Genomic DNA, 13608 nt, shown 5'->3' with positions numbered 1-13608 from the left:
GTTTTGGAGAAAATAAGTTTTTAAAGTAAAAAAGAGGCTGGGATGCGACTCACACTGATAAATTCCCATCCCGTCTGTCGATTTGTCTTGCTTAAAAGTTTGTAGGTTTAAGTGTTGGGTTAAAAAAGTTGTTTGTTGAATTATTCTTAAAAAATGTAAAATTAACAACAATATTATTCATATAAAGAAATAGTTAAGTTTGAAAATTCACTTTAGTTGGATAGATTTTTAGTCGAAAACAAATTTCTTTACCAATTAAAGTAGCATTTCTTAAATTTTTACAAATTGGATGAATGAAATCAATTTGAGAGATATCAAGAACCGAATATCAATTTTCACCAAATTTGCGTACTATTTTCTGTAGATTTTATTGTTTTATAAAGAAATCGGCCTGTTGGATTTTTATAAAAAAAAAATACTGAATATCGAAGTCAATATTTCCTATGAATTAAAAATAGTTTGAAGACAATATTTTTAATTTTAAAAAGCTATTTGAGTCCAAAGTAAATTTTTACCAAATTTTATTAATTTTTTTGTTTAGTTTATTTTTTGGAAAAAAAACTGTCAATTCGATTTTTCTCAAATTTTTTTAAATGTTGAAAACAATATTTCTTATCAATTAAAATTAGTTTAAAGCCATAATCTTAAATTTTTGGGAAGATATTTGAGTCAAAATTCAATTTTAACCAAGTTTGAGTAATGCTTTTTTAGGCTTTTATTTTGTATAAATATATAAGAGACTGTCGATTCGATTTTTCTTAAAATTTTACCAGATAAGAAAAACGTTATTTCTCATTGCACAACATTGTTTTGGAGATAAGATCCTTTTGTGTTCGTAAAATGTTCGTGGTGGTTCTATAAAAACCGTTAATTTGATTTTAAAAAAATATACTTGTTTGGTATCACATTACAATATATTATATAAAATTTAATTTAAGTCTCTAGCGTTTTTTTAAACTGTCCACGCAATTTTCTTGAGAGCCTTTTCTGCATATTTCTCCTTTATTAACTGTATTGAAAAATGTATTTGAAGTCGATATCTCTTCTGGTTCTTGAGCTATGGACGACGAAAAAACGTCGCAAACGTACGGACGTACGAACGTACGTACACACGCACGCACAGACATCTTTCTATTTCGTTTATTTCGACTCTAGGGACCTTGAAACGTCGAGAAATATCAAAATCATCAATTTTACAAATCGGACTCATTACAATAACTTCGTATGGGAAGTTAACAAAGAATGCAAGATGCTAGGTTTTGTATAAAGGAACACAAACGAATGATCCTTAAGCACTCAAATGCCTTTACTCGGTCTTGGTATGATCTTACCTTGCGAAGTTGGGTTTTAGGTTTAGAATCAATTACAGATTAAAAATACTACCGACAAATTTAACTTTTTTAAACATACAGAACTATTTTTCTTCAAGCTTTCTTATTATTTTAAGTAGCTCAGTTAAAAGTCTCGTGGCGAGGTGGTTGCTTAGAACTGTCATGCTCGAGGTCTTGGGTTCAATCACTGTTTTTTTTCTCCCCGGCTATAGTCACTTATAAAGAATTCACAAGTCCTTCGAGAGTAATTCTTGTCTTGAAAAGTGCTTTAATAAATTAGACGTTCGGATTCTGGTTGAGAGTTGTAAGTAATTAGACCATAGTTCTCAACGGAGCCACTTAATTTATTATATTTTTAAACTATAGATATCTATAAATTGTATGCATGCTATGGTGCATATCGTTTATGTGATGATAAAATCCTTAATGAAAAAGTTAGACAACAGATTTAATCGTATAACAGTTTGAAAAATTCTCTTTTTCATTACGTGTTTGTTTTCCATGTTAAGAAAAAAGTTCAACTCAAAATTAAAAAATGTTTCTATTATTTTGGATATAACTGTATATGTAGAGTACATGTACCTAACCATTGTACAAAAATGTATACAAAAGTATGTGTCGTTTAATTTTGATCGTTCCACATTATATTATTATATTTTTGTGTGTGTGCAGGGTAGGGTATTAAAACCTAACCTACTCGCTATACTCGCATAAGAACGAGATACTTATTCTTGATAATTACCGAGAAAAATAGTTTAGACACAACAAATGAACCCTGTGCGCATCTGTTGGATTGATATTAATAAGATCGAGCCAAAGATACTGATGCGATGCTCAACTGGTGTATATGATCAAGATGATGTTGAAATTGGGTTGCTGCGGCTGTATTTTAGTTTTGTATTTGGAAATTAATGGGAATGTGCTTTGCTGCACTTAAACCCATAAATGGGGAATTTCTTAATCCCCATTGTTTTTTTTTTCTTCATCTTCTTCTTAATTTTTGTTTTCAAATTTTATTTTTGGTTATATAGAAACAATTTTAATTGGAATCAGGCGGCTTCGATCAGTAAATATATGTACACATTATTGTATACATACTTGTATGTAGTTATGAAATTCAATTAAGCTTAGGGGAATTCTGGGAAGATTGGGAAGGGTTTTGTTTAAATGTATACAGATACAGGCAGCTATAGATGGGTAGGTAGGTACCTTTTTCTATAAATCATGAATCTTAAAGGTTAAATAATAATAATGGTTAAGTTTGAATGGGATGCTAGAGTATTGTCATATTAGGTAGTCAGCCATTTTTGAACTCATAAATCGTGCAAAATAATTCTGTAGCAATTAATGAACGTTTTACTACATCAATAAATGTATTGTATATGCATACATATGTATTGTCAACTTCTTTTGTTGATAAAACTATGCTAAATAAAAAATACTTAAAAAGTTGTTTAAGTTTTATAAATATGCAGATTTTAAGTGTATTCGTCGTATTTGAAAAGTATCTTACAGGTTTTTAAATTGTTTAAACCGCAATTATTGCTCAAAATATCATGAGCTTTGTTGTGAAGTCAAATGTTTGACACACTTTGAATGTCAAATTTTAACTTTGTTAAATTTGATCCTTGCAGATCAAAAAATATGGCTGAGTTCAAAAATGTAACACAAATGCCGACAAAATTCATGCAATGCATTTATGAACAGAAAAACTACTGCAAGAATGGGGTAGATATACCATATCAAAAACCAGTTCATAAATGTCATCGAAGTAGGAGCCTATAAAAAAGTATGACAGAAATAATTAAATTTTTTCTTTAAGCCATAATGCAAATTTGCTCACGTATCTACATGTCAGATTTTACATATGCGGCAAGCGACTGGGATCGCTCTTGCTTAAGTTAACGAAACTGAGAAAAATTGAACGAAACGGAGCTATACTCCATTATGTTCACTCGTATTGATCTTTTTTGTATTCGCACGTTTACTTATGCGCGCATATGCTAGCTTATGCCTATTATAGTTGGGCCTTTATTAATAACAAATCATTATATTTTTTGCCAAAAATTTTATAAATATTCAATTATTTTACCTACTCATCTTGTTCTGACATTTTCCTGCATCGCGGCAAGAGAAATAAAATGACTGAAGGTTTGATCACATTTCAGCTGTCAGACTGTTTTTTTGAACAGAGTTACCGACTCAGTAATGCAGTGTATTGACATTTATGAACGTAGATCTTGCATTACTGCTGCATTTTTACATTATTGAACTTAGCCTATATCTAATTTAATAAGATGGCGCATTAAAAAATGTACAATTTTTTGAAATCTCAATGTCGAAGATTCTAAGATACTTTTTTGTAACCTTCTATTACTTATTTAATTAAAATATTTATAAAGAATAACAAGAATTTTTCAATTTTAATTACTTTTTAAGAAAAAAAAATGCTCCAGTATCTTCGTTCATACAAAATTAAGTAGTATTCACATGAGCGCGCCCAGCGAACGATGAATGAATTACAAAATGTGAGTTTATACATATATGTTTGAAGACATATTTCCACACAAATTCTTAACAAAACGATAGCAATATAGTTTCTATTAGATTTATGATACATACTTTTACTTTTCAATATAATATATTAATAAATTTAAGAAAACAAATTTATTCGTCGCGAAAAAATTATAGTTGATACGAATTGTCAAACTTTATTCGCGATCCACATTATCCACACTCGCAACGAATAAAATAATCGCGCGTACTTAACCTAAAAAAATCATTCTTGTTGTGGTTTCAGTGGTCAAAGTCAAACTTTTTTCGTGACGAATTAAAAACTCTCATGTGACACTTCCTCACATTTCAAGCTTCCTGGAATCTTAACCCATGAATTTGAGAAAGGTGTGTGTCTGCGTGTATGTACGTTAGAAATACGCTTTTTCGTCCTCCATAACTTGGAAACCAGTAAACATATCACCGTAGATAATTTCTATTTCACATCTAATAACATCAAGATGTACAGAAAGAACTTTGAAGAAATCGCTTGGTTGTTTTTTACTTGACCTGGAATATGTCACGAATCAAAAATGCCATTGACTGCAATTAAATTTTATATAACACATTATCATGTCATACACACATTGTATGAATTTATTTAATAAACATTTTTTTATAAATCATAAAGCTCAGAAAATATTTAATAGCTCCAATATTTAACGAAAAACTTAAAATAATGGCGTTTTTGATACGTGGTAAAATGTTTACAAAAATTGAATTGACAGTTTAAACAAAAATTACGAATTAAACTGCGAAAATTTAGTTAAAATTGATTTTTCATAAATATATAATATCTTGAAAACGAAAAAAGACATTATTTTCCGACTTTTTTTTGTCTTGTAAAATATTGTTGTCAAAGTTAAAAAAAAATGGACAGTTTTTGCTTGCAAATAATAAAAATCGGATTGGGGTCCAAATACTGTATGGATCATAATACTGTATTTAAAATACTGCATCTCAAAATTTTGTATTTCAAAATACTGTAAAAAAGACTCAAATCAAATGGGGTGGCGCAACAGTCCGTTGTGAACCAGGGCCTAGTGACTTACAACTCTCAACCATTCCTGTGTGCGAGTAATGTTGTCAGGAATGGAGGGGACCTACAATTTTATGCCGAATCCGAACGGCGAGTTTGAGAAAGCACTTTTTCATGACAAGAATTACTCTTGAAGGATTTGTCAATTCCTCGCAAGAGGCGGTACCCGCGAAAATTATTTTTTTTTTTTAAATTAAGGTGGCACAGGCAGGGATTGAACCCAAGACCCCTTGCATGACAGTCCAACGCACAAACCATCATGATACGGGTACTACTGTAAATAAGACTAACAAATAAAATTCGTTTTGACAATGTTAAATAGTGCGTACTTTTTTACATTTTCAAAACGATTCTTATTTGCTTTTATTAACAGCATTTTGAAATACAGTTTTTTTTTACAGAATTTTGAAAAGAGAATACTTTTTTTTAATTATTTAGTTAATTATTTGTATCTCTCTAACATTTTTACATGAACTGTTCCTATAATAATCAACAATTGCATAAAGAATTGCACTAAACTAATCGACCAGTCAAAACTGCCAGCATTGTACAATTTTATGACAATATAGTATTTTGGGACACAGTATTTTTAATTTGCAGTATTTTGAAATACAGAATATTAACCATACAGTATTAATACCATTCAGTATTTTATATCATACAGAATTTTGAATTTTATTGAAAATTGAATTTTAAAATACAGCATTTCGACCTGCTCCTATAAAAATCTTATCAAAGGCATCAATTGGAAGTTATCAGTAGGGTATGGATCTGAGCCTCTTTTTTATGTTTTGGACTTGTTGTTTTGTTTTTAGAATGTTATGATTTTTAAGGATATTATTTTATTAAGTGGAATAAAAGAATAACTGAAATTTTCATACATTTTAAGTTTTGGGGAAGTAAATATGTAAAGAGAAATAATAAAGATCTGATGCATTAAATACTTTAAAAACGTATAATTGTTTTGTCATTGAATTTTCAAAAATGTACGTAAACATTTTTTGATATACAAATTAAGAAAACATACATTAACATTTCGTTGAGCAGTTAGTACATGGTTTTTCCATTTCTGCAGCTATATTACTCCAGAGGCTATCAACGGCGGAATTATTTTTGTGAAGCCTATGCTCCAACTTCCAAATAGCTTCACTGGCTTCGACTAACGAGGCCAGTTTCTTTTTTTCCTCCGAAAAGAAATCAATTTTTTTTTCTTCGGTTTATTTTTTGGAAGTTGAAGTTCACTGCTTGTCTTCATTACATCTTGCCCATCACCTACATATAACATATTCAACACCCTGAGATTCCGATTCAGAAATGTATTGTTGGGACACATTAGACAAATTCATTTTATTTTAAATTTTAAATCAAATATAAATCAAAGTCTAAACACCGAAAGTCACGAGTAAACAATTTTGTTTTCAATAAAAAAATTAAACGTCAAAATTTCGCAAGCAATTAATATGCCAGGCAATTAAATTGAGAACGAAAAGAGTGGAGAATTGTACTAAGAAATCTAGTACAGCTATCCACTAAAATGACACATTTAGCCGTTCAGCATCGTTCTGAAAAACGAAAAGCACAGCGAAATTTTTCGTTTATGATTTCGTCATGTCATTTTTGTATGGGAATTTTCGTTTCGCACGTACTAGGCTTGAATTCGAATATCAAACAAAACAACGTAATAGTGTCCGTTATAAAATTTACATACATATGTATGTATATAAGATTCGATAATGCTGTCATTTGTGTGATTCCAATCCTTAAAGAACAATTTGACAACTTATAATAATAATTGCTATAATAATAAAGTAAGTGATGTAACTACACCTTTAAATTATTTGTTGGCAGCAGTGTTTGTCTTTTCAGATTGCCATTCATTTTACTGTCATCTAATTATATTTAGTCACTTCTTTTCTAACCTTAAACCCGAGTTTACCTCTTTGCTTTTTTCTATATTATTATAAGATTAACTGAAATAGATCTTTGCAATCATAGAAGTATTAAACTCTTACTCTTGAGTACAACAATAAGTATTCCTGCAATAATGACATTCGACCTTCTTTAATTTTTAAATAAATAAATACAAGTGTATGTTCCCCACTTCCAACTGATCTTGTAAAACCTGTGACGTGAGGATATGGATTAAATTCTGCTTGCTCGGATTTGACATAAAACGTGTAGGTCCCCCATCGCCGATATTACTCGCACAGGAATGTTTGAGTGTTGTAAGTCACTAGGTCCTAGTTCTCTACGGAGTGTTGCGCCATCTAATTTATTTTTATACTTCTAACTGATTAGTCCTCCTAAATTTTTCAACACACTTAACGAATTTCATATTTTTCAATATATTAAAATATTTTTCAAAACGCCGTATTTTTTAAAACATATTATATGTATATTCAACTTTATTTATTTACCGACAAATATTTTTTATTTTTCAACTGGTGAAATAGAAATGCATACTTTAACATGGAACTTCGTAAGATTTGGTTACTCTAAAAGTTAATAATTTTATCAAACTTAAACTCAACTTCAAGTCACATTTTATGAACACATCCTGAACCATAGTCCTTATTCAATGGATTGGGAAACAATGTTATTGTTTTGTCACTTGTACATTAACCTCCTTAAAATATCACAATAACAATTGTTTATTAGTGCAATAAATTCAAAAAGGTCAGAATATCTAAACAGCCCACCAATTGTTGTTCCTATAGTCGATATATTATAGTTACTACACCCACCTGGGTACATTCTGCACATTCCTACCTCCTACGTCGCATCGTTGTTGTAGTTGTAACTAATGGCAATTATCATGACATTTCTTTAATTTATGAAATTATTTAGTGACATTAATTTAAAATTGCAATACCTGCACGCTGCCTGCCCTCTCTCCATCTCTTATACGAGTATAAAATAGAAACACCTAAATCTAATCATCTTCTTTCTGTATCTAAAAATACTCATAACTACATGTAAACAAATTAGATGCAATTTCGTAACTTAAATATTAAAAGACTAAAATAAAATAAATCATTAATATTATTATTTCTTATGGCTATGCACAAGTTGTATTAGTTTTTATTTTATTAATAAAACAGCAACTTTAAATGATTTTCGAGTTTATTTTTAATTTTTCGTTTATTAGTTTCGGTGTTGTGTGATTTAAATAATCGTTCATTTATATCAAAAATAATTGGGTTAGACTTTATTATAATTTTTATAGGTAACTGTAACTTACCATTTTTAGTGATTTTGCTGAGATGACAGGATTTGTATTCCCTTGGAATTGTTTGACTTTGGGGGCAATATCCGCAGCGCCCCTGGCGAATGACTTTATTTGAATTATTATGTTAGTTTTTCACTTCGAAGAAGAAGATGATTTTTTAATTCTCCGATTCTAGGAATATGCACTGGCACTTGGTTTGTTTTGTTTACCGTTATGGTGTTTTGTTATTACTTAAATAATTTAAATTTGTACTTTTCTGCTGCTGCACAATATAAGGTATTTAGGTAGGTGTAGAGTATAGAATTATTGCGACTTGATTGTTTGTTGTGATTTTTATTTTTTGTTTAAACAATATCACAGAATATTTTTATATGTGACATGAAAACAACACATAACACAATAATAATGTAAACAAATCATATAGATACAAAATTTTTTAATAATAAAAGAAGAAACACAGAACAGACAAAATAATTTGAATTTAGGGAAAAATTAATAACTTTTTTTTTAATTTGTTTAAATTTGCCGCCAACCCTCTTTGTACGCCGCCGTTGCCGTTGCCGTTCTCAGTCAGTCTCTCGCTCACGTGTTATGTTTTAGAACGAATAACTTAAACTAAAACTAATCATAAACGACCGATTAACCGAAAGAAAAACACACAACAGAACGAAATAGAAAACGAAAAACTGAAGAGACTCGTACTTGTCTCCTCGTCCGCTACGGCTACCGCTGTTGCCGTTGTGTCTGTATTTGTGTGTGCTATTAAAATCAGGGGAGGCGATTTAGTGTTTATGGTTGCCATTCTAGGAAAATTCATTACACCGAAGAAATAGAAAAATATGAACTGTGCAAAACTTAGAAAAAAATAATGCAACTTTTGGATTGTGCAAACATTTTACAAACTTTTCGTTATTAGGAGTTACAAATATGACTGTTTTCAATCAGTTTTACTAACAATATGCCAAAATAATCGATGACAGTAGCGAAGAGAATCGTCGGAGATTCAATTCACATTTGAAGTGTCTGGAAAGAATATGGGCCGTCACTAAGCTTCTGACAACGTAGTTAAGTCATTCTGATAGTTTAAAAATTTAGACCACAAAGCAATGGAATATTGTTTTTGACGTTTCACAGTCAGCTGCTGAGCAAAGACAAACATTAAGAGTGAACAAAGCCGTATCTTTGGTTTATTTGATTTAAAAAGAAGAAAGAATACTTCAGGATCTCAAAAAACAAATTAATATTTACATTAATCATAAAAATGACAGTTCTGGATGGAATAGATTTGTAGTGCAATGTTGCATTCACAAAGCTAGTTGAATTTTGATGATGAGGAATGATACACCAGTGTGTCAAATTCTCACCAGATGAATGCTCTGGAACACACATTTATGAATTAGTACAAGAATGTACATTAATAAATAAATATTGTTTGTTCCTTATACATTTCCAAGAATTTATTTAAATTTATAATTTTTGTTAAAAGAATCCAGATAACCATTCAGCTGTGTCAAAAATTTCACAAAGCAAGTAATATAACGCTATGAACAGAGTAATGTTAAAAAATGTGGAAGGAAATGAAAGAGAAGAACTATTTGGAAGAATACTATTAAGCAAAAAGTCTCCGAGCAGTTTAAAATTGGAGAACTCTTCGTTTCAAACGGATACCTTACAAAATTCGGTAGTTTTTGGTTGATTTTAAAGAATTCCATTAAACTATTTAACTTTACGAGTTCATTATTAAGTTGCTTAAAATTCTGCTTGGATCAGGTTTGCATTCTTGAATCAACAATATGACATTAAACAGCATTTCAGAATTGTGTTCATCTGTCAAAATCAGTTAACATATGCCGCAGATGTTCAACTATTTAACCTTACGACTTCGAAATTATTATTAAATTTCAAAATTCTGCTTGTAGCAGGTTTGTATTCTTGATTCAACATCATGGCATTAAATGACTTTTCAAAATTAATCTGTCAAAATCAGATCAAAAACGGCGGAACTGTTTAATATTTTAATATGATACAGATGGCGTGCACAACAGTTTTTTCGTTTAAATGCGTGTATGATAGAACATTTTGATTTCAAGGGATATGAACATCTCATGTACCTTATTTTCCACACGGTTTTCAAAATCAAAACGGTGGATTATGGCCTTGACCTTGCCGACTGGAATATTGACAATTGCCGCTAATTTCCTCCGAGAAAGTCCATTCCTGTGATGAAACAGGACAATTTCACGTTGTTCAATTATTGTTCGCTTTTCCATGTTTAAGAAACGTGCTGCCTTTATGAAAAACAACTGAAACTAATAATTTTACTTGGAAATATAACAACTTAGAGACTGACATAGAAAACATTGTTATTCCCATGTTTTTGTTTGAGCAGTCCCTCCTTAGACACAGTTTGTCAAATAAGTTGTGACATTGGAAAATCTAATTATTTCATTTTTCTTAGGAAAAATTTTAGATTTCAAAATAAAATAAGTTGGTTATATTGTTATTTTAAAGATTAAAACTTAATTAAAGTTCCTGCTATAGTATTTATTGAATACATTTTAATGTTTAAAAAGTGTACTCAGTTGAATGTATTAATAAGGGGTGCGTCAAAAAAGCTGTGAGCCACTTTATATTAACTTAGCACCGCGATTCATGGAATTGAATAACGATTCAGAATTGTGTTTATCTGTCAAAATCATATACAAAATGGCGTAATTATTCGATGTTGTAATAGAGTACATACAGATGGCACATTTTGTATACAAATTTCGTTCAAATACGTCTATAGGTATAACATCTTGATTCAAGTTAAATTGTGAAAAACCAAATTATATGATTATTAACTTGGCACCGTGCTTTTTGGCAATGAATAACGCTTATGCAATATCAAACAAAAAATGGCGTAGTTATTCAATGTTGTAATATCATACCATCCAGATGGCACACCTTATTATATACATTTGCTTTTGTTCAAATACGCGTTTAGGTAAAACATTATGATGAGTTACATTTTGAAAAACCAAGTGATGTGTATTTACTTCTAACATTCGTTGTCAAAATGTAAATTTTATTCTTCCAGAAATTTTTTGATATACATTTGCTCAAATCCTTTCATCAATTTGTGTTTCATCTATTAAATAATTAAAACAAATTCTCATACTAATCAACCTCAGTGGTAACCATAATGATGGTAAGACTTAAGAACTACTTGGAAACGAGTGATTTCTCGCTTGCTCTCTTTATGATGTGGGGTAGTCAGTCGGTACGGTAGCTCGGCATAGTCCTTGAATTTTCATACCTACTCTGTTTAATGAATCACATTTCAAATCTACTACTAAAAAATATTGTTTCTCTTTGAAAACGTAAAGCGTATAAGAATATCTTGTCATCTTGGAATGGGATATAACTAATAATTCCGTTTCTATTTCAACTTCTATATCTTTTGTGTGAATATTTGTTGAAATTTAAAAAGTTTAAATATGTTTAATTATATTTAAAAAAGGCTATACAAAAATATTGTAGTTTTTATGATTTTTTTTTTGAATTTTTCAACAGTTACATCGAAATTTGAACTTAAAGAAGGGTGGGTGTGAACTTTTCACAAGATTTCAGTTATATTGTCAAAAATTTAGACAACAAAGAAGTAAAGTTTAAAATGAAGCAATTTTAAAAAATGCACAACAACTCTAAAAACTCATAATTTTAACGTAATAAAATTGGAGGTATAAAGAATTAGGAAAGGAATTAAAAAGTGCGATAAAATCAGTGCCTACATATATTCTTCATCTTTAGATTCCTTTTCTTGTCCTCCCACTCTCTCCTTTATGTATGCATTTCCATATTCCTTTCGTCTTTCGGTTATGATTTTAAGAACTACAACAAAATCAACAAACAAAATAAAATAAATAGAAAAAGAAAAATAAGAAATCGAAGTCCTCCTGCTCACACAATCAAAAACGAAATTATTTTAAGAGAATAATTTGAACTTCACTCTCTGTTCCTAGAATTAAAGTAAAAGAAACATTGAGAAAAGATTCCCTTCCCTGAGACTTAGCCTCTTGCCTTCTGCCTCTTCTTCAGCCTTATCATCAGCCTCTGCCTCTGGTTCTCATTCTCTAGTCAATGGAAAAGAATTAAAATCGAAATCGGCATCGCCCAAGATAATACAAATTGAAAGGAAGCATGAAGAAGTACTGTTTTGCTGTAAAAGATGTACGACAGAAAACGAAGGGTAAAATGGGTGAAATTTATTATTTGTAAAATTTTGCTAGCAGGGCTGCCATATATTCAATTTTCAATTCTTGGAGAAAGATTCAAGGCAAGTATAAGAATGTTTTATTTTTGTTAAATGGCGCCCAACATAAGGCTCAACAAATCAACAGCTGAGACGAAGGTGAAGAATAACAGATCTCCGTTTTGAGCGAAAACTAACACTAACACTTTTCTAGACGGAGAGACTAACAAGATTCAGAGTTCTTATAATAAACGGGCACTCAAGCGGTTATTAATACCCTTAACATGTTTAAAGTTTAAACACAGTGCGAGCTTTACGAAAATAGGGACAAATTAAAGAGGAGATCCCGATGGTCTTAAGGTTTTGAATATCAAAATGATTGGGAAAAACAGAGCTGGATGTGCGGTTAAAAAAAGAATCTTTATACTTGACAGTACGCCCGAAATTGAGCTCAAGGTTAAACTGATGTGCATAGAAGTACGAGTATAACGGCTGAATTGTTTGTGGGGGGGGGGGGAATGCAACTGGCTAATTCGGCAGAACACTGATTATAAAAATATCGGTACGACAACAGAAGACATGAAACATTGCGGCGGTGTTCAAGTGATGTAATTGTTTCGGTTATAGTTCTATCGCCTATCATTTTCAAAGCTCTTTTTTGGATCCTGTCCAAAATACATACACCTGTTTTAGGGGCACCAGTCCAAACATGCGAGTTATATTCAAGTTTTGGACAAATGAAGGCTTGTAAATTACAGCCAGATCAGAAGGGGTGGACAATTTCTTGCACCGACGGAGAAATCCTAAACACCTAGCAGCATTTTTGGCAATATCGAATATTTATCATTCCATAAGAGGTGATCTGTGATATACATACCTAGTACTAAAAGTTGTTTAGTTTCCTGGATGCAATTGCTTTACGCTTTAACGACATTGTACAATGCTGTCGAGATCAGAATTTAATGAGCTTGTCATACGCCGCCGTTGATATTCCACATCCGAAGGACAAGGATGAGAATATAAACACGAAAATGAAAAGGTGAGGGTACTCTCATCCGCGAAACAATTTTGTGGGTTAGAATTTTCAGACAAAAGATCATGTAGAAAAATAAGGAAGAGTTAAATAAATCTTTTGATTTTTCTTTAATGTATATGAAAATCTTGACAAATATTTGCCTAGAAATACGATAAATATGTTGGTTTTCGCTTAGAACTACATATG

At 30.7% G+C, this 13608-nt stretch overlaps 1 protein-coding gene across 2 annotated transcripts in view; it reads right to left on the bottom strand.

Annotated features, from left to right (window-relative positions):
* Nucleotides 1-13608, bottom strand: part of LOC129951566 (uncharacterized) — a 72962-nt gene that overhangs the window by 22048 nt on the left and 37306 nt on the right. The window contains exon 1 of one of the 2 annotated variants that reach the window (XM_056063786.1): nt 8165-8791. The exons of the other annotated variant lie outside the window; for it this stretch is intronic. Coding sequence (XP_055919761.1) covers nt 8165-8167 — 3 coding nt within the window. The 5' untranslated portion in view covers nt 8168-8791. Of the gene's footprint in view, nt 1-8164; nt 8792-13608 lie in introns of those variants that run through there. 2 annotated transcript variants of the gene reach the window in all.

Source organism: Eupeodes corollae, chromosome 3, assembly GCF_945859685.1.
Source record: "Eupeodes corollae chromosome 3, idEupCoro1.1, whole genome shotgun sequence".
NCBI lineage: Eukaryota > Metazoa > Arthropoda > Insecta > Diptera > Syrphidae > Eupeodes > Eupeodes corollae.
Note: the sequence above shows the minus strand (reverse complement) of the source record. Positions and strands in the feature narration are given on the sequence as shown.